At 23.9% G+C, this 23,896-nt stretch overlaps 1 protein-coding gene and 1 long non-coding RNA gene across 2 annotated transcripts in view; one reads left to right on the top strand and one right to left on the bottom strand.

Moving 5' to 3' along the window:
- Positions 1 to 15,440, top strand: part of LOC119689221 — a 30,990-nt gene extending 15,550 nt beyond the window's left edge. The window contains exons 2-3 of the mRNA XM_038104002.1: positions 14,872 to 15,045; positions 15,148 to 15,440. Of these exons, the coding sequence (XP_037959930.1) occupies positions 14,872 to 15,045; positions 15,148 to 15,356 (383 nt within the window). The 3' untranslated portion in view covers positions 15,357 to 15,440. The remainder of the gene's footprint in view (positions 1 to 14,871; positions 15,046 to 15,147) is intronic.
- A 5,829-nt stretch (positions 15,441 to 21,269) lies between these two features.
- LOC119662426 lies at positions 21,270 to 22,177 on the bottom strand. Its single transcript, XR_005250774.1, has 2 exons — positions 21,977 to 22,177; positions 21,270 to 21,365 (listed from the first exon to the last, which is right to left on the bottom strand). It is a non-coding gene; the product is annotated as an uncharacterized LOC119662426 (long non-coding RNA).
- Between the last annotated feature and the right edge of the window lie 1,719 nt (positions 22,178 to 23,896).

The raw sequence follows: 23,896 nt of genomic DNA on the forward strand, positions 1-23,896 counted from the left end.
CAATATGTAATAGAATAATAATTTAAATTAAGTTTCAAGCAAGGATATTCGATTATACTGACTCTGCGTATTTATTACTCCATTTACTCCATTACTGAACAGCAGTTGCCAAGATAAAGAAGACACAGAATCCATTAACCATTTTCTACACATTTGTGTATGACTATAACATAGAAGGAGCAACTTCAGTGTCTTCGAAACCGTTTCTTTACTGAACCGGCCAAGATAGCGGATAAGGATTGGTCGATATCCCCAGCTTTATCTAGAACTTCAAATGGGTTAACAAGCATAAAATACGAAAGGTATCACGATGGACAAGAAATTTCTTCACGAAAGGTGCTGACACTTGTTTTAGTATGCACTCTCTTAACCTATCTTTATGTATTGAATTTTCTCTTATGGATAGAGATAATAATAACTTTTGAAATTTGAAAATAATTATATATATAGATATATATAAATATGTATTACATATGATATAATATAAGTTTATAATATTATATAATATAATATAATATTATATAATATAAGTTTAATATAATAATTTAAAGACAAAGTCGAAATTGCTTCAATGGTAATGGACCTTATACTCTGAACGAAAAGGATATTGGCTATACGGAGTAGTCAGTATACTAAGTACTGGTCACGTCGGGCGTGCCATTTAACGTCTCTCTTTATTTTCTATGGGACTATGTTAATTCATTGGTCATTGGTTTATGACAACAACCGAGAAACCAGCAACTCTTGAAGCTTAGGAAGCTAATGTTATTGCCACCAATAACGTCATGCGGCCACTTTTGTTGCAAAAAATATTCAAAAATTGGAGTAATCGAATGGACCATATAACTCGTAGCTGCGGCGGATATATGCCAGCAATTATATTATAAAAATAAATGCCATAAAATTATCTATGAGATTATAATAAAAAAAAAATTTCATTTTAATTGTATTTCTGTCTTGTATTATCATTTTAAGTTCTCATGCAGCTAAAGAAAGACCCGATTCAAGGTGATTTTATTCAACTAGTGAGATATTTATAATAGTTTGTTAATGAAAGAGTCGTAATAAAAAGTTTAGCTCAATTATAATGCAATTGTGAGATTTTCATTATCCGACCGACACTCACTTATAATATATATTTTTGATAGTTTTCAGTTTCATAATTTATACGCTTAATATAGAAAGATCTAGAAGAAGATTCGAATTAGCGAATTGTTAATTTTTTCTTTTGTATTTTACCTATGACTTTGAGAGGAGTGGAAATTTAATAATAATAAATAAATATTATCTTAAATTAGAGAAAATTGCGAGTGGTTCATTGTTGCTTTAGAAAGGTTAAAATGGCAAGAATTTGCTGCATTCAAGAAAAATCTTAATGCAAGGCACAGAAAACGAACAAAAGATTTTGCCTTACTTTAAAAGTTATTCAATTCTTAATGCACTAAAGAAGTATATATATATTTATATATATATATATATGAATATGTATATATACACAAATATGTAAAGTTTTAATAAAGAAACAAAAGCGCATTTCCTTAAAATTCAGGTCATTTTACTCGTAACGAAGATGCGGAATTTGCTTCTTTAGCAAACTAAGAAAGGACTGGAAATTGTGGGAAAGTACTTATGTTTTCAGTAAAAAAATTAAAAGAAAAGTTTTTAAAGTAATAGAAAAACAAAATAAAATAGAGGATTGAAACACATTTTTATTAATTTCTTAAAATTATTTATTTGTTCCAATTATGCGTTATTTATTTTATTGGGAAAAATTTTAGGTAAGGCTTAAATGTGTAATACTACTAAATACTCTAGAGGGCATCCTTTAAAATAGAGATATATGAACTATATGTGCATATAATCTAGAACTTTAGGCAATGAAGTAATAGGAGGATTGATTAGGCTACTTTACTTCAGACCTTCCTAAATACGTAATTGGTTAATTATATTCTTCAAGCAAAAATCTCTATATAGAAATAATAATTTATATTACAAAACTCAATATGGTACTAAATTATTATTTAATAAATTATTTGATAAATAAATTGAGCAGAACCTGCAATAGAATTGCTTTATTTGTTGTTTTATTATTAAATTTTTGGAACAAAAAAAATAAAAATAAACAGAATATTGCATTATTTTTTTTCATTATTTTGTTTCTTTATAATATTATTGCAACATTTCACAAAAATTTAGTTAATGTCGAAAACGTTTTTTTGACCGATGTATATATGTAAATAATTTCAAGATTTCAAAAGTTATTATTATCTCTATTCATAAGAGAAAATTCAATACATAAAGATAGGTTAAGAAAGTGCATACTAAAACAAGTGTCAGCACCTTTCGTGAAGAAATGCCTTGCCCATCGTGATACCATTCATATATTATGCTTATTAACCCATTTGAAGTTTCAGATAAATCTGGGGATATCGACCAATCCTCCTCCGCTATCTTGGCCGGTTCAGTAAAGAAACGGTTTCGAAGACACTGAAGTTGCTCCTTCTATGTTATAGTCATACACAAATGTGTAGAAAATGGTTAATAGATTCTGTGTGTTCTTTATCTTGGCAACTGCTGTTCAGTAATGGAGTAAATGGAGTAATAAATAAGCAGAGACAGTATAATCGAATATCCTTGCTTGAAACTTAATTTAAATTATTATTCTATTACATATTGAATAGGTACATAAAGTAATATATGGTACAATCAATCAAAATGTTATCAATTAATCGAGGTTTGCTAAGAAACACTGCATCGAAATAATCCTAAAAAATTTACACAAAATATATGTATTTAATTCTGGTTTTGAAAGTATTTATAATATTTGTAGATTCATACAATATTTTATTTTTATAAGCACATTTATAAAAAACATACGAATATTCGAATAAACAGAGATATTATTTCAAAAGTGTTTAAAATTTATGACAATTACAAATTGTTTATTAACATTTGAAATATATGTATAATTTACAGTCTAATAATACTAATAAAAATAACATCTATAATTTCCTTATGTCCATTTAGTTGATGTTTAAATTATACTTTACTCCTCAATATCAAAACTATTCTTAATTTTAAACCTATTCAATGAATCATGTTTTTCTTTTATTGCCATGTATTATGGAATTATAATTCACTTATAAAACCTATCGCATATACATGCATACATACCTACACTAATACTAACACAAACACAAGCACATATAATTTCATGTCCGTTCAATTATAATTCTCATTGGGTTAATACACATTTTTCATTTATAGCAAATAAATTTTACAAATAAGCGTAAATATTTTAATAGAATAAATAATTAATTTAATGAATTTATATTGGCCTTATAATATTGATCATAAGATGTTTTTATATTACTAAGAATCTCATTTGGTTAAATTGAAATTTCGTATAAATAATGCAATTTTAAGATTAATATTTTTTTTGTTATTTGTTGGTGAAGTTAAAGACATAAAAAAAAAAAAAGATTGAATATAATTTCTTGTTTCATATATGCTGACTTTTTTTTAATTAGCTTTATTATAAATGAGTATTGGGCTATCAGTCAGATTTTTTTTTTTGACTGATAGCCCAATACTCATTTATAATAAAGATAATTTCTTGTATTTATGAATTTTGGAAAGTCCACATCACGACCCCTTACAATATTTCCAGTGGTATGGAGTGTTAATACTCGTGAAGCGTTTGCTCGGAAAATAAGCTTCGTAAAAAACAAAATATGAATTAGAAGAAATGTAAAAGTATTCAGAGAAATGAGATGTTTTAAGTAAATGATCAAATATTTTTCTTTTAAAAAAGAATTTACTTTTATCCCCGATAATTATTAAATCTTTAAAGTACAATAACCAGTTAGATATAATATATAATATTATATTAAAAATATAATATTAAATAAAAAGAAAAAAAAATGTTCTGTGAAATGCAGTTCGTTTTTAATATCAACCGAAATGTAGTGTGTCTAAGGAAAATGTTCTTGAAAAAAACTTGGAATAAAAAATTCTCTATATTTTAATAATAATTAGTTTTCATAGACAGCTTGTCAGTGCACTGTAAAGACAGATATTAACCTAGATACCTCTGATTTGCTTTTATGTATCAAGTCAGAGGTTTTGCATTTGGAATGGATTGGCCATATTGCATTCCCCATAGTTGTAAAGAAAGTTTCCGACTCTGTTCCTATGCATTGCAAAACCAACTTCCTGGGAATATCAAATTTAATAAGTGTGCTGTATAAAGCTTTATAATCAACTGACTTAGGATAATATCTAACATATCAATCAACACATGATGCAAGCTAAAATTATGACTGCTAAATCTAACCATTATATGTAGTTAAATTTAATACACAATGAACTTATTTTTAAAAAAGCAGCTAATTGTAAACCGAAATTTCATTGAGATATTGTATTATAAACATTGTACTAAAGATTTACTATAAAAAAACAAAAAGTATTTAAGTATTATTTTGCTTCCTGAGCGTCGTTCAGAAGGTTTTTATAGCTATTAGAAAAGCTAGAGGTTGTTGTATAGTGGATAATATGTTTAATATGAATATATATATACTATTAGATAGTCAAGCAGGTTTTAGGTCTTTGAAATCCGCCCCAGTAACATATATATTTTTCTTCTCTCGATAGCAAAAATCTAGCAATGAGATTTTAGTTTTATAGTGTTCTTGATGATATTGGACCGTCGATTAGATATTCATGCTTAAAAATAGAATATAATGTAGGGAGATCGGAAAATGTACTACAAATCTGTAGCTCACACTGTCCAATGTACTACAAATCTGTAGCTCACACTGTCCAATGTATGCGTAACATCGATTACATATGTTAGGAACTTACCGTCTATAGGATGTTAATCAGCTATAAGACCTTTATTAATTATTAATCGATTAAATTTTTGGATTTAATTATTTCGTCACTATTATTCCTTTCTCTGTTTGAAATTTAATTTTTTACTCATTAGACATAGAAATTTCCACTAAAAATATTAGAAAGTTTATAAGTATTTTTTAAAACTTATATTTATTTTTATTATAAAGGTATACTAATATACGCACGGAAAGAATCTTTGTTCTCGCCTGCTTTTTGTCAAATATTAATTTACTAATTATTTTATAATTATAAAATAAAAGAACAAAATTAAAATACATTGATAAATAATTTTTCATTTAAAATCAATATTTTGAAATGTATTCTTTTTTAAAAGTAATTTTTTTTTCTCACATTATTGTGTTATTGAGTTATATCTCAGATAAATCTTAATTTCAAATAAAAACATTTTAATTATCTTGAAAATAAATTGTAGACATAGATATATAGTTTAAACTTAACAATAGTTTTTCTTAGAAAACATATTTTATTTAAAAAATAACATAAATTTACTTTATATAAATAGCATATAATATATATGTACTATATATATAGATATAACATCAAATTTTAAATTTATTTCTCGACTTGGCTTTTTTAATAATGTTTTTTATACATTTTATATCCAGCTATAGGTCACTTTTTGTTAAATTTAAAATTAAACACCTGTTTAATATTTTTTAATATATTCTATATTTTGACTCTTCTTAAGAGCCATCATCAGGATCTAACATAAATTAATATTAAAAAAATCTATATCTAAACGTCATACTCTTGATTCCGTTGTCTACAGTGCAATATAGAATGTAGAGTCGAGATATAGAATACATTAAAAAATATTTAACAAGCATTTAATTTTATCTCTAACAAAAAGTGACCTATAGCCGGATGTAAAATATGTAAAGAATATTATTATATATTCTGTGTATATATCCAAATATTTTTCTATGAAGTATTAGGGTTTTCTTCCTCAATCCTTTCCCTCCTTTTTCTCTCCCTTCTCCTCCTACTCTTAATTCAACTCATTTTAATAAAAAGCATGTCAATTGCATATTTTTGGGACTTAAAAAATTATCTGACAGAATAATAAAAATATAAATTTTATTTATTTATCTTAGAAATACGTAATAAACATTATATTTTTGTTGTATGAGGAGAAAATCAAGGTTCAAAAATAACAATTATTTCAAAAAGTTTTAAGAAAAAAAGCGACAACAAAAAGTTGTCCAAACTCATATTTAAGTATATAATTATAATTTTAACAACTTTCATCCTTAATATTATGCATGCCTTTTATATATTTATATATAATATATATTTATTTATATTATATATTTTATATATTATGTTATTATTTTTAAAAATAAGAGTTATTCTTGATTTTTATGTTTGTAAAGCAAAAATAACAGTTATTTAAGTGTTTTAAAATAAGAAGCAGAATGTAAGAATTATTTCTGCGTGAAAAAATAAAAAGCACAAAATAATAATTATTTTTGATGAAAATAATATAAAACAAATATAATTATTATTTTTTGAGTTTTATTTTAAAACGCGAATGATAACAACTAAAAGGTGATTTCTAATTTTTTAATGATAATTGTTGCAATCCCTGGGGGAATTATAAAAATAATACTTGCATCGGTGAACAAAGTAATTGGGAGGCGTTATTTTTTATGAGTATTAATAATATATGAACATTTTATTTAAAAATAATATTCAAAAATGAATACAAAAATACAAGCATTGAATTAAGTTTTCAAGTTCTTCATATCCAATTTAAAATTGTTTAAATGAATGAAACAAACTGAATGAACTGTACATGATTTAAAATACTTATACAATATTAAATAGCAAAAACATTTATTAAAAAATAGATTCACTACTATGTTAGCGGTAGCTATACTGAACCAATGAGCACCAATATGCAAAGTAAACATGAAACCCTTAGCGATATCCGTAAGAAACAAGATAAAGAGAATTTTAATATCATTGAGAAAACTAGTAGTCGGCCGAGAGGTTGAATGTGTATAGATATTCTAAATAATTACACTCCTTTGCAAATTTATGCTAGTTATTTTCTCCTTTTCGGCTATGCCTTCATTACAAAACATTGGATCAAATCAAAAAATATTATCCGTATCCTTGACAAGCCTAGGTAAACACATAGCATATGTTCAAACATTTTTTTTGCTTCAAATAAGTTATATTTCTTGCAATAGGGCTTAACAGCCTAGCGTGCCTTGTAGACCTATGTTCTAATGATACAATATCCTGTTACTATACCAATCTACAAAAACTATTCTTCTGATGTAGTACAAGTACAAAATTATTTATTTTTCTGTTTCGAGAACTGCACATATGAGAGTTAATTAACACATAGTCAGCCTTTGACAATTGTCTGTTGTTCATATTTTTAGTTGAATAATGCATGAAGAAATAATGAAGAAACAATAGTTACATAGATTTTCTTAAAGAGATTTTTAGAACAGTAGTAAACGACAACAACAAAAATTCATTTTTATATTATTTTAATTAATTGAATTTTTGGCTGACCGTACAGCTGTTTCGAGTATTACCAAATACCCAGCATCAGTGGTCTTGAAAATAATTCATGTATTTAATTATATGTAAATAAATTTTGCCCTGCCAAATTTGGAGCTCAGAGTCAAAGCTGTACTGACCCAAAGCTGTACTTGACTTTTATGTTCGCACATTTTTCTGAGGTTTTGTTACTTTGCTGAGAAAGTTTTATTTTTAAATTAAAAATAATAGTTATATATTTCAAAAGTAATAGCAATTTAATTATTAAAAATTGTCTCAGTTTTTAAAATAATTAATATATTTTATTTACCGTAAACAAATTGAAATAATTTTTTAGTAATTATATTTGTCGCCACTATTCAAATCTAACAAGCGAGACTGCATATTATACTGACAATAATTACACTTCTATTTAATGATAATTAACCTTAACAAGTTTGTGTTGCTTAGCAAAGTGCACTTAATGAACAATTAAGTAATAAGTGGCATACAGCACTTTTACCTTAGTTTATGCAGGATAACGTCAAGTGAAAGCTAAATAGAAACGTTTGAAAATAATAATATCAATAATATAAGGCAATTTGACTCTAGAATTTGACTTAGAATTACTTGGAAAAATTTATGTTTTAGATGAAAATCGCTTAATAGTCTAAGCAATATACGTATTGAAACATTTCGCAGCATTTTTAGTTCACAAATTGTATTCCATCAAATTACATGAACGTTCGGATCTGTATTACCATATATATATATATATATATATTGCAAAATAATAAGGCGAGATGCGACTTAATTTATTTAGAAGGCAAATACAATAGAATCTGTACACTGTGCTACCTCAATGGAACGGAAAGTATACTGTTCTTCTTGGACCGTTGTTCTATATTAGGGCCTTTTAGACGACTTTGTAATCAGTGTGTTTAATATGTAAAATGGTACTGATTGGAAAAGAATTACTAACTATATTACTAGTGCTTTGATATACAGAAAACTAATTATAAACGAATTTAATACTTTATAATAAATATTTAAAACATAAGCGATTAGTTGAATTCTGCAGATTTTCATTTTTGAATTTTAGAATAAATCCAACACCTCCGACAGACGACTATCAAGTCATTGTCGTATAATTTGTTTTTCAATATATTTTTAAATAACTCTAACCAATGTTTATAGACTTAAGGCTTAATACTTACTTATGTTAAAAAATTTTGAAATTGAATAATGAAGAAGTATCTATCTATCTATATATTGGAAAATTTTTAATTTTTTTTAAATTTTGCTAATTTCAATACCTTATCATACTGGAAACACTTTATTTGCCAAAAATTTATCTTTTATCACGCACCGTACTCCTTATATCGCAGTCAAATGTCCTAAGCAAGTTGGCATGCTTTTAGGGTAATATTTATTTATTAAATAATAAAGAGGTTTTTGGAACAGTAGTGAACTAACATACAACAACAAAAATTTTTTTATATTATTTTAATTAATTGAATTTTTGGCTGTTTCGAGTATTGTCAAATACCTATCATTAGTAGTTTTGGAAATAATTCTTGTACTTAAGTATTCGTAAATAATTTTTTAAGATTATAAGTACCAGGAATCGAATTCGTATTATATATGTTATATGTTATATTTTATATTTATAACATAAAAATAACAAATTAATATGCCTCATATACAAAAAAGTAATGACAGCAGACACCTTCCAAAAAAAAATGTTTGGTTAACATTATAAACTAATAAAAACTAATATTGGTACAGCAGGATATAGAATGGTTAGATTAAGGCTATATTAATATTGAGATATTAGGGAACGAATGTTCTTAATGAGTTTTGGGCAATGAATTTCTCCCAAGAAATCAGGAATAGTTAAAATTGTAAGCTAATAAAAGTTAATACTGATATAACTAACTAGAGGTTAAATAGATTTAGAAGAAATTAATATTAGAAATTGCAGGGAGAGAATGTTCTTAATGAGACTTAGGCATCGAATTAGGTTAGGTTATACCGACGATCACAGGGGGATCCACGTCCATTGTGCTACCGTATTATTAAAAAACCTAAGGTCTAAAACCATCTAGAACCTTTGGCAATGCTTATGATGGGCGAACTTCAGGACCTTTCTTGAAGTTCGGCCAAAAATTTTAAAACGGCGCCGCGCATATGTCGGACAGAAACAAAGCATCGAATTTCTTTCAGAAGTTTATGTTTAACATAAACATTAACATAGCTAATAAAAATAAAAGTTGTTATATCAAGCTAGATTGGTTAGACAAATTGAAGATAGATTGGAGATAACGGGAACTTAAGCAATTGATTACTGTCAGTAATTTATGTATTGTTAACATTGTAATCTAATAAAAATTGATGTTAGTGTGGCAAGCTATAGGACGGTTACATTAAGGAAAAATTAATATTGGAGATGTCGGGGCAGGAATATACTAAATGAGATTGAAGCAAGGTTTTTCTGCTAGATATTTATGGTATAAATCTATTCGATATTTGCCGAAGCAGACCGATACAGACGTTATGTTTTTACAGAAAAAAGCAATTGTTTTGTTTTTCCAGATAGAGTTTTGTTTTGTATACCAAATCTTTAGGATTGAAAATTCTTTCTCTTTCATATAACAATTTTTTTTTTCGATTCTTTAATTAAGGATTTTTTTCCACACACATTTTGCATCAATTGTAAACACTCCTTATTAATGAAATTAAATTTTTTTATTTGAAATTTATGCCATAAATAATTTTTCATAGGAGTGTCAATTACGTTGGAGCTAAAAATTTACAATGTACTATGTTTATCTTATGATGTGCATTTATAATTTTCTTTCTTATTCCCTATTTATTCTATTCTATTTTCTATTGATAGTAGCAAACTACATTTAGATCTTGATAATTTCATTCAATTTTCCACTCCAACTGAAATGAAAACGTCTACTGCAACGAGTGCCAATTTATGATTACAAACGGAGCATTGATATAAAAACCTGCGCCCAGTTAAAAGCATGTATAGAAGGATTTATATGCCTGCCATTTAGGAATATTTATGTAAATGCCAACAATAACAGCAACCATAGCTATAACTGAGAGTTTGAGGGAGAAATGCTTTTAGAGCGTAGCGTGAACCTCATTTTCTGTTGGACAATCGGTAGACTTCCTTTCCGGCATAAATATTTTCCTAATTGTTACTGTAGGCATTATTGTGCATAAATTATTAACAATCTAATGCATTTCCAAATGCAACAACAACTGCATTAAAAATGTGATACACACACACTTCAATACCATATTTTACTTCTCCATCTAGGGAGCTCCTAGGGAGAGAGTGGTACATATAATATGTTTATTTCTGCCCGAGCAAGGAATTTATAAAAGTTGCTTTTCAAAAATGACTGTTAATTTCATTTCACAAAACAAGATTAGTTTCCTTTGAACTTTTATTAAAAGGTTCAAAATTTTACTGGATGTTTGTATACTCGCCTTAATTCATGCTTTTCCTTCCTGACTTATTAAGCTGATTATATGTTAGCCAAGTCCGTGTGCAACTTTTTCTATGCATGCAAATGTCTCGGAAAATTAGTATGTATGACGTTATCTGCTGAAAGGATTGCTTGATGTGAAAGGATGCTTGAAATAAGGATAATTGATACAAGAGATGTTGAAAACTCATATCCATTTGTGAGGGGCGTCCTTTGTGGTTACTGTATGTTATATATAAATGATTATCAAAATTGTGAAAAAAAATATTTCACACTACTTGAAAAAACAAATAACTAAAGCCAGTTATAGTGTTGTCAATATAAAAAATAATTTAATTATATCAATTGCACATTGTTTAAAATACAATTTTCATCACCTATCTGATATAATCCTTCAAAGGACTAGTTGTCTTTTCAGAACACAACGACCATTAGTCCTTCGAAGGGTGTAAGTAAATGATCAGTTGTTTATTATTTTAATTTGCAACACAATAAATAGATCTAGTTGTTGTTATTTATTATTATTAAATCTATCTTACCAATTCCAAGCGCTGATTTTCATAATATATGTATATGTCAAAATTTGGAGACCTAATAATTTCTCAATTACTACTTGACTGAAATCAATTTTAATAAAATGGTTCTTAAAATATTTTTAAAATAATGAATATAAATAAATACTTTGGCTGGTAAAAATACAATTGAAGTTAAAATTAGTCCCAATGAAGTTTTTTGTGGACCCTGATCCATAAAGAGCACTCAAAATTCATTGATATAGTATTAAAATTTAACAATTAAAAAAGAAATAAAAAATATGATTAATTAATTCAAATATTGTACAGCTGGTTTATGATTTCGTTCTAATATAAACACAGCAAGTGAATTTGTTAATAAAACTTTCACAGCAAAGTAACAAAATTCTAGAAAAATGTGCGAATGTAAAAGTCAAGTACGGCTTTTGGTCAGCTGCTTAAGGTGCACTGACTCTGAGCTTCAAATTTGGCAGGGCACAAGTTCAATTTCTGGTACTTGCAGTTAATAATTAATTAAGAAAATTATTTACGATTATATAAATACAAGAATTATTTCCAAGACTACTGATAATGGGTATTTGTCAATACTAAAGATTATATAGTCAACTAAAATTTTAATTAATTAAAAAAATATAAAAAAGAATTTGATGCATACAAAATAAAGGATTATGGAAAAATTTTCACACATTTGCAGCCCGAAAAAAAATACTAATACTAAAAATCCATTATTTTTAAAAATGGGTTTCCTTCTATACATTTGAAAAGAAATTCTGAATCAAAGAAGAATGGAAGTATTACTGTATACCAAAATAAAAAGAAGAGAGGAACTAGTAAGTACTTTCCCAACTATTTCAGGTGTTATTGTTTTAACTGTTTTAACAATTTATGGTACGATGCACAAACATATAATTCACCCCAGAGCCAAAGACCTAGCAGTCCAGTTTCTTATTTTTAGTTAACATGAAAATTAATTTTAATGTTAACTCACAAATAAATAAATTGTATTCACTTTAAGGTGTTTGAGCTTACGAACAATAGCTGTTTATGATTTTCCAGCTAAATACCATATAACGCAATCACACTATTATATAATTTGTTATATATAGTTTGTTCTATTATAGTTTGTGGTAGCTCGTAAATAAAGTAAACAGCTGTAGTTCGTATGAATTTTACGTAGTGGACAATATCAGTTTGATAGATATACATATGTACCTGTGTGTAGTTAGTAACACCTCAAACGCCTAACCCTATATATCCAAATTACTGTATTACTGTATTAAAAAACATATACATTAATACGAACAAGCAAAAGCATTCTGATAGAAATCAGTGCAATCAGTAAATCAATTACAAATAAATTATTAACATTTCATATATGTATGTGATTTGATACTAAACTAACATCTATAATTTCCCTATGTGCATTTAGTTGAGGTTTAAATTATACTTTACTCCTCAATATCAAAACTATTCTTAATTTTAAACCTATTCAATGAATCATGTTTTTTTTTTATTGCCATGTATTATGGAATTATAATTCACTTTTAAAACCTATCGCATATGTATGCACACATACCTATACAAACACATATAATTTCATGTCCGTTCAATTATAATTCTCATTGGGTTAATACACATTTTTCATTTATAGCAAATAAATTTTACAAATAGGCGTAAATATTTTAATAGAATAAATAATTAATTTAATGAATTTATATTGGCCTTATAATATTGATCATAAGATGTTTTTATATTACTAAGAATCTCATTTGGTTAAATGGAAATTTCGTATAAATATTGCAATAATGCAATTTTTAAATTAATATTTTTTTTTTGTTGGTGAAGTTAAAGACATAAGATTGAACATAATTTCTTGTATTTATGAATTTTGGAAAGTCCACATCACGACCCCTTACAATATTTCCAGTGGTATGGAGTGTTAATCCGTAGAAACAACATATGAATTATATTAATTATAAAATTATTGAGAAAAATTAGATGTTTTAAATGATTAAATATTTTTTTCATTAAAAAGATTAACTTTTATCGATGACTATTTTAAATCTTTAAACTACAATAACTAATTAGAAATAAATGCAGTTCATTTTTAATATCAACTAAAGTAAAGTGCGTTAAAGAAGCATGTTCTTGAAAAAAAAAACTTGGAATAATACATCTTCAATATTTTAATAATAATTAGTTTTTATTAATAGCTTGTCATCATAGCCTGTGATTTTATGTCCAGTACATATCTCTAACTTGATTCTTAATACATTTTTGCACTTGAATATTTTTTACTCAAGAATATTCCGTCTATAATGCAACATATTTTATTATTTTTTCGACATATACAGTTAAAATACATAATTCACTATAATGTATAATAAATAAACTTGTGCATTTTAATTAAAAATTTTTATTTTATAAAATTTTTTAAATGCATTTTTCGCCCCATTAATTAAAATGATTTTTTATATATTTTTAATCTGGCTGTAGGTCCTTTCTTGTTAAATAATTCAACGTGTAATATTTTTTTATACTCTATATTTCGACTCTCCTTGAGAGTAATCATCAGGATTACGATCTACTATAAGTTAATATTATTAAAACTACATATACGTCATCCTCTTTGTTCTATCGTCTATAGCGCAATATTAAAGTATAACAAAAAATATAAAGTATAATAAAAAATATTAAACGTTGAATTATTTAACAAGAAGGGACCTACAGCCAGATTAAAAATATAAACAAAACCATTTTTATATTATTATTATTTTGCTAGCTTCGATGGTAACATAGATTGCAAAATTTATGAATTTGTGACTGCATAATACTCGCCCGTCTAAACATCCTATTGGCTGGTTCGTTCATATGTGCTAATATTTTCTGTATGTATACTGTTATACTGAAAAGTTTTCCAATTTAATAAAGTTAAGGAAATTCGAACTTTGAACATGGATTAGAAGACTACATTTTTTCAATGAATTATCTTTATTAAATAATATATATATAATATAGTCTGCCTCAATCCAATATTTCAATATATTTCAATATATATTTTTTTCGATACTTATGGGTAATTCTTGTACAAACTTTTCCTACCAAACTTATCATGGAAAAACGAAATCCATATAATACTTGCTTTTATAATCTCTCCCATTTTCAGTTTTTGTTCAGGCAACAATATACCATGAAGTGGTTTCATTTCTTCGGATCTCTTGAACCAAATTCTTGCTAAGTCTTCTTATTTTCTTGGACCTCTTCTACATTGGGCTGATGATACTATAATACCATGCAATGCCCGATGAGCACTGAACTGAAATTCAGTTTCTTCTGTTCAAATTTATAAAATCTTTTAAAGTAAACATAAAAAATAAATAACTAATAAGAAATTTCTATTTGTGTTCATTTTACAGGTGCCGCCATCAAATGTTACGTGTGTAATAGTCATAAGGATCTCAATTGTGCACTGGATACACCGCCGGATAATCTGATAATGGACTGCCAAGAGGATTATTCAACACGCGGTAAAGGCATACCTACATATTGCCGCAAAATAACACAAATTATCGAGTTCTCTGTAAATAATTGTAAGTAATGATCCATGTAATATATTCCTCTCTCTCTCTCTTTTTCTCTCTCTCTCACTCTTTTTTTAAATATGTTTAATGTATTGTTTTTCTTACTTGCAGTACCACCAGATAGTCGTGTAATTCGTACGTGTGGCTTCCAAAATCAGACTTCAATAAACTATTGTTATCAGCGTGCCGGTTTCGGTGGCCGACAAGTCGTCTGCTCCTGTGACAAGGACAATTGCAATGGCGCCAGTGCGCTAAGCGTAGCAATGGCAACTTCCATATTCTGTGGTGCTGCTCTGTTGCTGAAACATTTTCTTGTCTAATTTGGTTCCAACACTTCTCAATCTACACTGACAACCAAACAGACATTTAAACAATAAATTCACAAATTGTTGAAATATTTTTTGTATTTGGTTCAATATTTTATTCAAATGTTTCTGTATTGGATTTTTCGCATATTTTTTTTTAAAAACTGTCTTGCAAAATTTTTTCTTCATTTTTAAATTTTAATAAATTTCCTTCTTTTGTTTAAATATTTAGTCTATAAGCAGTTTAACCAAATTACACTGATATTGACATTTTTTTCAAATATAAAAATAAATACTAAAAATATATAGATTTAATAGTACACACAAATACAAATATACACATTCATATATGACACAAACGCAGATAACAGCACATACACATATACACATGTATTTATAAGAGAAAAGAAGAAGGTTAACACATCTGGGATATAATAAAATTTTTGTTTTCTTTAAAAGGTAAGTTCTGATAAATATTAAGTTTATTGTTGAGATCCCCGATTAAACCTTTCCTCTCTTGCAAAAGGAGGGATCTGCATGCTAAGGTCCTTTTACTATTAATTATAACTTATAGCCTGTTCTGAAACTGTAGTTTAACTTATATATATATTTAATCCTTTAACTCCTAGAAAGAGCATAGGGCCGCGTTTAACTTATAGATGGTCCAAATTTCCTTTCCGGTATCATCCTTTCATTTCCGCCCAAATTTATGATTAGTTTAAAAAAAACTATAATAATTTAATGAAAAGAAAAACATAACTAATTAAATAAAATAAAACAAAGATATAAAAAAATAAAATTAAAAACATAAATATTGTAGTATTAGTATATTAAAACAATAATTTATAAAATAAAATCAAAAAAAATAATAAAATAAGTTAGAATATAAAGACACAAAAATATATAATTCAACAAAAATTTTTAGTTAAACAATATCAAAAGAATACAACAAAATCACGAAATATTATAAATAAATAAAATTAAATTTAATAAGATAAACAATAATAAATTAAAATAACAAAGTAAGTTAGAATACAAAAATAAAATAATATATAATTAAACAAAATATAAAAATGTCAAAATAATACTAAAATAATAAATAAAATAATAATAAAATAACAACAAAATTATGATATATAATATATAAAAAAAATTAAATTTAATAAAATAAACAATAATAAATTAAAATAATAAAGTAAGTTAGAAATAAAAATAAAATAATATATAATTATACAAAATATAAAAATGTCAAAATAATTTTAAAATAATAAATAAAATAATAATAAAATAACAACAAAATTATGATATATAATAAATAAATAAAATTAAATTTAATAAGATAAACAATAATAAATTAAAATAACAGAGTAAGTTAGAATACAAAAATAAAATAATATATAATTAAACAAAATATAAAAATTTCAAAATAATACTAAAATAATAAATAAAATAATAATAAAATAACAACAAAATTATGATATATAATAAATAAATAAAATTAAATTTAATAGGATAAACAATAATAAATTAAAATAATAAAGTAAGTTAGAAATAAAAATGAAATAATATACAATTATACAAAATATAAAAATGTCAAAATAATAAATAAAGTAATCATAAAATAATAACAACAAAATTATGAAATATAATAAATAAATAAAATTAAATTTAAAATGATGAAAATAATATGGTGAAATAAAAAAATAACACAAATTGAAATAAAAAAAAGGTAAAACAAAACATAATAACAAAATCATTAAAATAAAATAATAATGTATAACAACTAAATAAAAAAATATAAATTTGAGTAAAATCTTATTAATAAAACATCAGAATAATATAATAAAATAATGAAATATAATAAATAATAAAATTTAGTTAAAAAAAACAAATATAATTAATTAAAATAACATATAAAATGAAATAATAAAAATATATAAACATAAATAAAATAAAATATAATGAAACGAAAAAAATTGAATAAAATAAAATAAAAGAATAATTTAAATAAAACAATAAAATATAGTAAATAAATAAAATTAAATTAAATAAAATAAACAACAATGAATTAAAATGCAGAATAAAATATATTGAAATAAAAAACAAATTAAAAGAAATAATTACAAAATTAAAATAATAAAATGGAACTAAATAAATAAAATTAATTTAAATAGTAACATATATTTAGTGAAAATAAAAACAAAAAAAAAAATAAAGTAAAATATATATATTATAACTGAGAAAAATACTATTAAAGAAAAACTAATATAAACCAATAAAATATAACTTATAAAAGATTTAAATATAAAAAAAATAATATTATACTTTATAATTTATTATTATAAAATTTATATCAAATAAAATATAGTAAGAACATATAAAAAAAATATATATGGTATATAGGAAATTTATTATTAATTTATTATACTTTATAATTTATTATTATAAAATTTATATAAAATAAAATAAAGTAAAAATATAAAAATAAATATATATAAAAAATGTATTATATTTTATAATTTATTATTATAAAATTTATATAAAATAAAATATAGTAAAAATATATAAAAATAAATATATATGAGAATTTATAATTAATTTTTTATTCTTTATCATTTATTATTATAAAATTTAAAATTTATATAAAATAAAATATAGTAAAAATATATAAAAAAAATATATATATAAAAAATATATATAAGAAAATTTTTTATTAATTTATTATTCTTTATAATTTATTATTATAAAATAATAAATAAATATATAAGTAAATCTATTGCTAAATTGGTATATATAGTAATAGCAAACAAAATAATATATGCTTAAATATATAAAATAAATTAAATGAGCTTGAATTTATTTATATATTTTTATGTTAACAAAACAAATCGATTAATATAAGTTTCTCTTACTTTCAGTCGATTGTGACAAAAGGACTCAAATTACCCCAAGGAATGCCGAAGAAAGCATAGACTATAATTGAATATAAAGAAAGGAAGCGAAATCGGTGCACAATAGCAATAAAGATTAATAGAAAACAAAAAAGTTATATAAAATTAAAATGATGATACCCAATAATGAAATAGCAAAAAATTAAAAATAATTATGCAAAAGAAATTTTGTAAATAATAGTGACAACATTGGCTGAAAAATTGAATTAAATTGATGTATTTTTGAATAATACAAGAAATATGAAAACCAACATAGTATGAAATAAAAAAATTTATATAGTTTTTAAATAATTGTTATATTAAATTTTTTAGCGTAAGAATTAAAAATAGGACAATTTTATTTATAAAAAAAAACAAGCAAAACTACAGAAACAATAAAAGCTTTTCTCGAACATTTTTGTTAATATACATATATATGTGTAGATGTATATATATGTATGAATATATTACAAAAAAGCAAATATAAGGTAATTGAAAGTATTAAAATTTATATATAAATAAAAAAAATAAATAAAATAAATTTAAATAAATTGCAACCTACCGCATAAAAGAAAAAATTTATTGAATAGTTGAATATATTTAAAAAACAAAAAACTTATATATACAAATCAAAATTAATTTGATAAACCAAACGCAAATTTAAAATTATAATACAATTAATAATGAACTTTTAAGTTTAAACAAATTTATTAAATAATTTTATTAATTAAATTATTTAAGAGAATATAACTGCAAATATACAGAAATGAAGACAGCTAATACCAAAAATTAATTGTAGTTTAAAAAAAATTAAAACGGAAAATTGATGAAACAACAACCACAACTAAAACCAAAACAAATATTAAATACTATTTAAAAAAGAAGAAAAAATTACTTCAGTTAAAAAACCAAAAACAAAAAGACAAACCAAAACCAAATTAAATATTAATTAATTAACATAATTAATTAATATTGAAATAATGTTCAAGCGTTTAGTATTGAAATTCTAGGCTAAAGAATTTAATAATTTTACACTTAAATTAAAATAAGAATAAAACAATAATCAGTAAAATATTGCTTGACCTTAAAAAAAAAATAAACGTTATATAGAAAATACTTAAATTAAAACAAAATAAAACTCATGGGAAATACATTTTTTAGTGAAAAAGTAAATGAATTTGCTAACGCACACCAAGTTACATAGACACGCCTACTCACGCACATTTAAACCAAAAAAGAAAAAAAATTACACTTAACCAACTGCCAACATTAAAACAAAAAACAAACTCAAATTAATTTTTAAATTTCATTTTAATTAAAATATACAATTTTAAATAATTCTGTATTAAATTTTTTTTTTTTTTTTTAAGTTTGATTTATCAACAATTTTCTGAAGAGAAGAGGGGTTGTAGCAAATAGAAAAACTAAAAGTATTAAATTTAAATACAATATAATTAAAATTAATTTAGAGATTGTTTTTTAATAATTCAAACTAATATATATTTAAAATAAAAATAGTTTAACTAATAATAACTTACCAAATATTGCGTAATTTTATTTATTTATAATATTTAAAATTATATTACAACAAAAATTAATTTAATTAGCACAAGAAATTAATTTGATTTAGTGTTTATAATAAAATTAAAATATTTTTAAAATTTAATTATCTTATTTCAATAAATATGTTATATTAAATTATATTTAAAAAAATAAAATTATATTTAATTTTATTTAACTTAATATTACTTTTTTATTAAAAAAATTATATTAAGTTATATATTGTATTGCATAATTTTATTTATTTATAATATTTAAAATTATATTACAACAAAAATTAATTTAATTATTACAAGAAATTAATTTGATTTAATGTTTTTAGTAATATTAAAATATTTAAAACTAATTTAATTATTTTAATAAAAATGTTATACTAATATTAATAAAATTATATTTAAATTTATTTAACTTAATATTACTTTTTTATTAAAAAAATTATGTTAAGTTATATATTACATTGCATAGTTTTATTTATTTATAATATTTAAAATTATATTACAACAAAAATTAATTTAATTATTACATGAATTTAATTAAAATAATAGTAAAATATTTTTAAAATACGTAAAACCAATTTAATTATTTTAAATATTTTAATAAAAATGTTATATTAATAATAAAAAGAGTTATAATAATATTTATATTTGATTTAATATAATTTTTTTATTAAATAAATAATATATTACATATTATTAACAGAATCACAAGTAATTGAAGTAAAACATTTATTTAAATTTGATTTTAATGCATAATACATTTATAGTATAATAGAGTTTGATCATAATTTGATTAAATTACAATGATTAATTTATTTAGTCAATTGCAATAAAATTTATAACTAAATTTGATTATTTTAGTAAAAAAAAATTTAAATTTATGTAGTAGTTAAAGTTTTAAAATTTATTTGATTTACTTATATACTTTTCAAGTTGTTATTATATTTTGTTTATATGAAACAGAAAATTTGTTATGGTAATTAAATTGTAATTAAATAAAAGCAGAGTTATATAGCACCTCGTAATCAACAGTATTCAATAATAATTACAAGATAATTAAAATAATTATCATTTATATGGATTTATATTGCATATATATCTGTTATTTATAAGTCATTCTTATAAAAATAAAGTACAATATTTAACGTAAACCGCAAGTACATCAAATAAATTAAAAAATTTTACATTATTGTATAATTAAAATATGAAAATCAAATATGTTTAAATATACATTAAGCTAATTAAATTAATTTATTTAATTTATTTGAGTAATTAATTAATAGTTTGTTGTAATTAATAAATTAAATAATACAAACAACAATATTATTAAATCAAATTCATTAATATTGTTTAATAAAACTACTTCAATAAATTTAAGAACAATAAAATTAAAAAACCTTTAAGACAAAATCACATTAAAACTAAAATTAATTGTTAAATAATAAAAATATATAAAAATAAAAAAAATACCCAGCCCCTCTTCTTTGAGACTTCCACACTTCAACACTTCAAGCATTTACGGCTTCAGCGCATTACTCCTATAAAACACAAATAAAAGACAGAAAATATTATTATATATTTAAATTAATTAAAACTTAAATAAGAAAATATAATTAAATATAAAACTCGCTCAAATAATTTATTTTGTTACAAAATATTTTTTTTTCATATTTTTTTGATAATTGTTTTTTTATTTAATGCAAAGTGTGTTAAGTGATTGATAATATTTTTCGTATTGGTACCACAAAAAAAAAAAAACAAAAAAATAAATTAATTAATAATTAAAATAAAAAATGTAGTCAAAAAAAAAAATTTAAAGCCAAAATGTGAAATAAAAAACAAACATTAAATAAATGATTAAACAATTTTGAATTTAATGTGAAAATAAAAACATAATTTAAAAAGCCTAATAATTGTAGTAATTAAATTAAATAAATTTAAAATAAAATAAATAAAAAACAAAAACCAAAAATATGCGTACATATTTTTATTTTATTTTTTATTTATTATTTTTTATTTAATATATTAAATAAAAATATTTTTATTTTTTTACATATTTTTACTTATTATATCCTGCTTATTACAACATGAGTATACTAAGAGTACCAAGTAAATGTCTGAGAGGAAGAAAAATGGAGCGATATTTAACTTTATATCTCACTGGACTTTAACTCTTTCCAAATATCCATTCAGACAAGCTGAGTAGCAGTATATCGGTGCTTAATGAACTGGGGCAAAGTAATGAGTTGACTTAATGGTAGGTTCCGTAGCACGAATGCTGCAAAAGGGGTGATTACTTTGCTGAACGAGGAGCCCAACATCAATGCATTGCATCTGAGCCATTCACTAAAAAAACTGAGTGAGATACTGCTTCAGATTATAATCGATTAACCAATTATTTGTTGTGCGGTATTCCGGCAACTAAAAATTAAAGGATTTAAATCGAAAATTAAAATAAAAAACTATAAAAAGCTTATAGATTATATATTGGTTTTTATTTTGTTTTTATTATTATATAGTTTTCTATATAACTATTGCCGACGTTCCGAAGTTTGTTTGACTTCTTCCTCAGGGCGAAGCATTATTATAAATGCTCTTGAAAACATATAAGGCGGTTATTTACAACTTTAGTTAAAAAAGAAATAAATAAAACATTAAATTATATTATATAGTTACTCGTATAAACAATAAACCATGTTGTTCTAAACCTCTAGTCAATATTTCAATTCTAAACCTCTGGTCCTGAGTGGAAATAGAGCATTCTAATATTCTGGAATTAAAACAGGATTTGCTATTTCTTAGCTTAGGAATTAGGCCTTCTCTTGCCAAGCAGATTATACTGAATTAAAGATAAAGTAGTTTCTGCTGTTAGGGTTAAAGTTTACACTGACGACTCCACACTAAACCAGATCTTGCCTCAACTGTCCAAGAATTGCAATTTCTTTCAAGTAGATATAATAGCAATTCACCATAATGGCAACAAAGTGGATACTGGACCAATCGATTTCGGTCAAAATTTCTCGGACAGCTAAGTTGTAATTAAATCTTTGGTAAACGTAACAACAGCTTTTCTTGTAGTTCCAGAAAACCGGGACTCCCTGCACTTACAATGATTTAACTGGCAATTAAATTTATATATAAAGAGTTAGCAAGAAAATTCTGGATTAATGAACATTTTTATCAAAAGCACAAGATTGACGTTGTCAATTTAGACAAAACTTCTACTAGTCGGCTGCTTTAATTAAAACGGAACCAACTGAGAGTATCGGTCTACTATCTAATCTACTTTCTTAGATTTTTTTGATGAAAATTGAAATTCTTAAATCAAAATTTGTTTGGAATGAAGAACATTATGAAAATATTATTACATAGAAATAATATGCAAAATTTAATAGCACAATATTTCTTACTGATTGAAAGAATTGTTTCTGTTGTCTACTGATTAGGACACTAAGAAGATTTTGGTTAATATTGACTGACAAGACGTACATCCGGCATCATCTAAAGCTGAAAAATCATAAGTTTATAAGTTACTGATCTCATAGGTCGTATCGTTCCACTATTTCTGGCTAAATTTGCTTGATTCGTAAACCGAGCAAATCCAGCCGTTGTTGAAACCTGATATTTGATTACAAAGAATAGTTTGAGACCTTAATTTTATCGCGAATATTAGGCCTAAAAAAATGTATTTAACTGAAACGCCATACTACAAGCATCTATCAAAATTTTTAAAGATTTTTAATGATGTGAACTAACAAATTTATTATTAAATAGAATCTTTAAAGAAGACTACGAAATGATTGACATTCATTTCCGTATACTGGAAAGATGGAAAGTAAAATAGAAATTATGCCCTTTCACAAACCCCATTGTTCCATTACGATGAACACCTGCCCTGCGCATGATCACTTCCATTACGAAATTGAAATGACCACATGATAAGACATCACCTTGTCTAAAACCTCGCAGGTAGCAAAAGGTTCGGAGAGACTCCATTCTACGTTGTCGGAACTGCGGGTATTGCTGAACGTCATTCTGCAGAGTCGTATTAATTTTGCGAGGATACTAA

The sequence above is a fragment of the Teleopsis dalmanni genome, chromosome X (assembly GCF_002237135.1).
Source record: "Teleopsis dalmanni isolate 2A chromosome X, ASM223713v2, whole genome shotgun sequence".
Taxonomy (NCBI): Eukaryota; Metazoa; Arthropoda; class Insecta; order Diptera; family Diopsidae; genus Teleopsis; species Teleopsis dalmanni.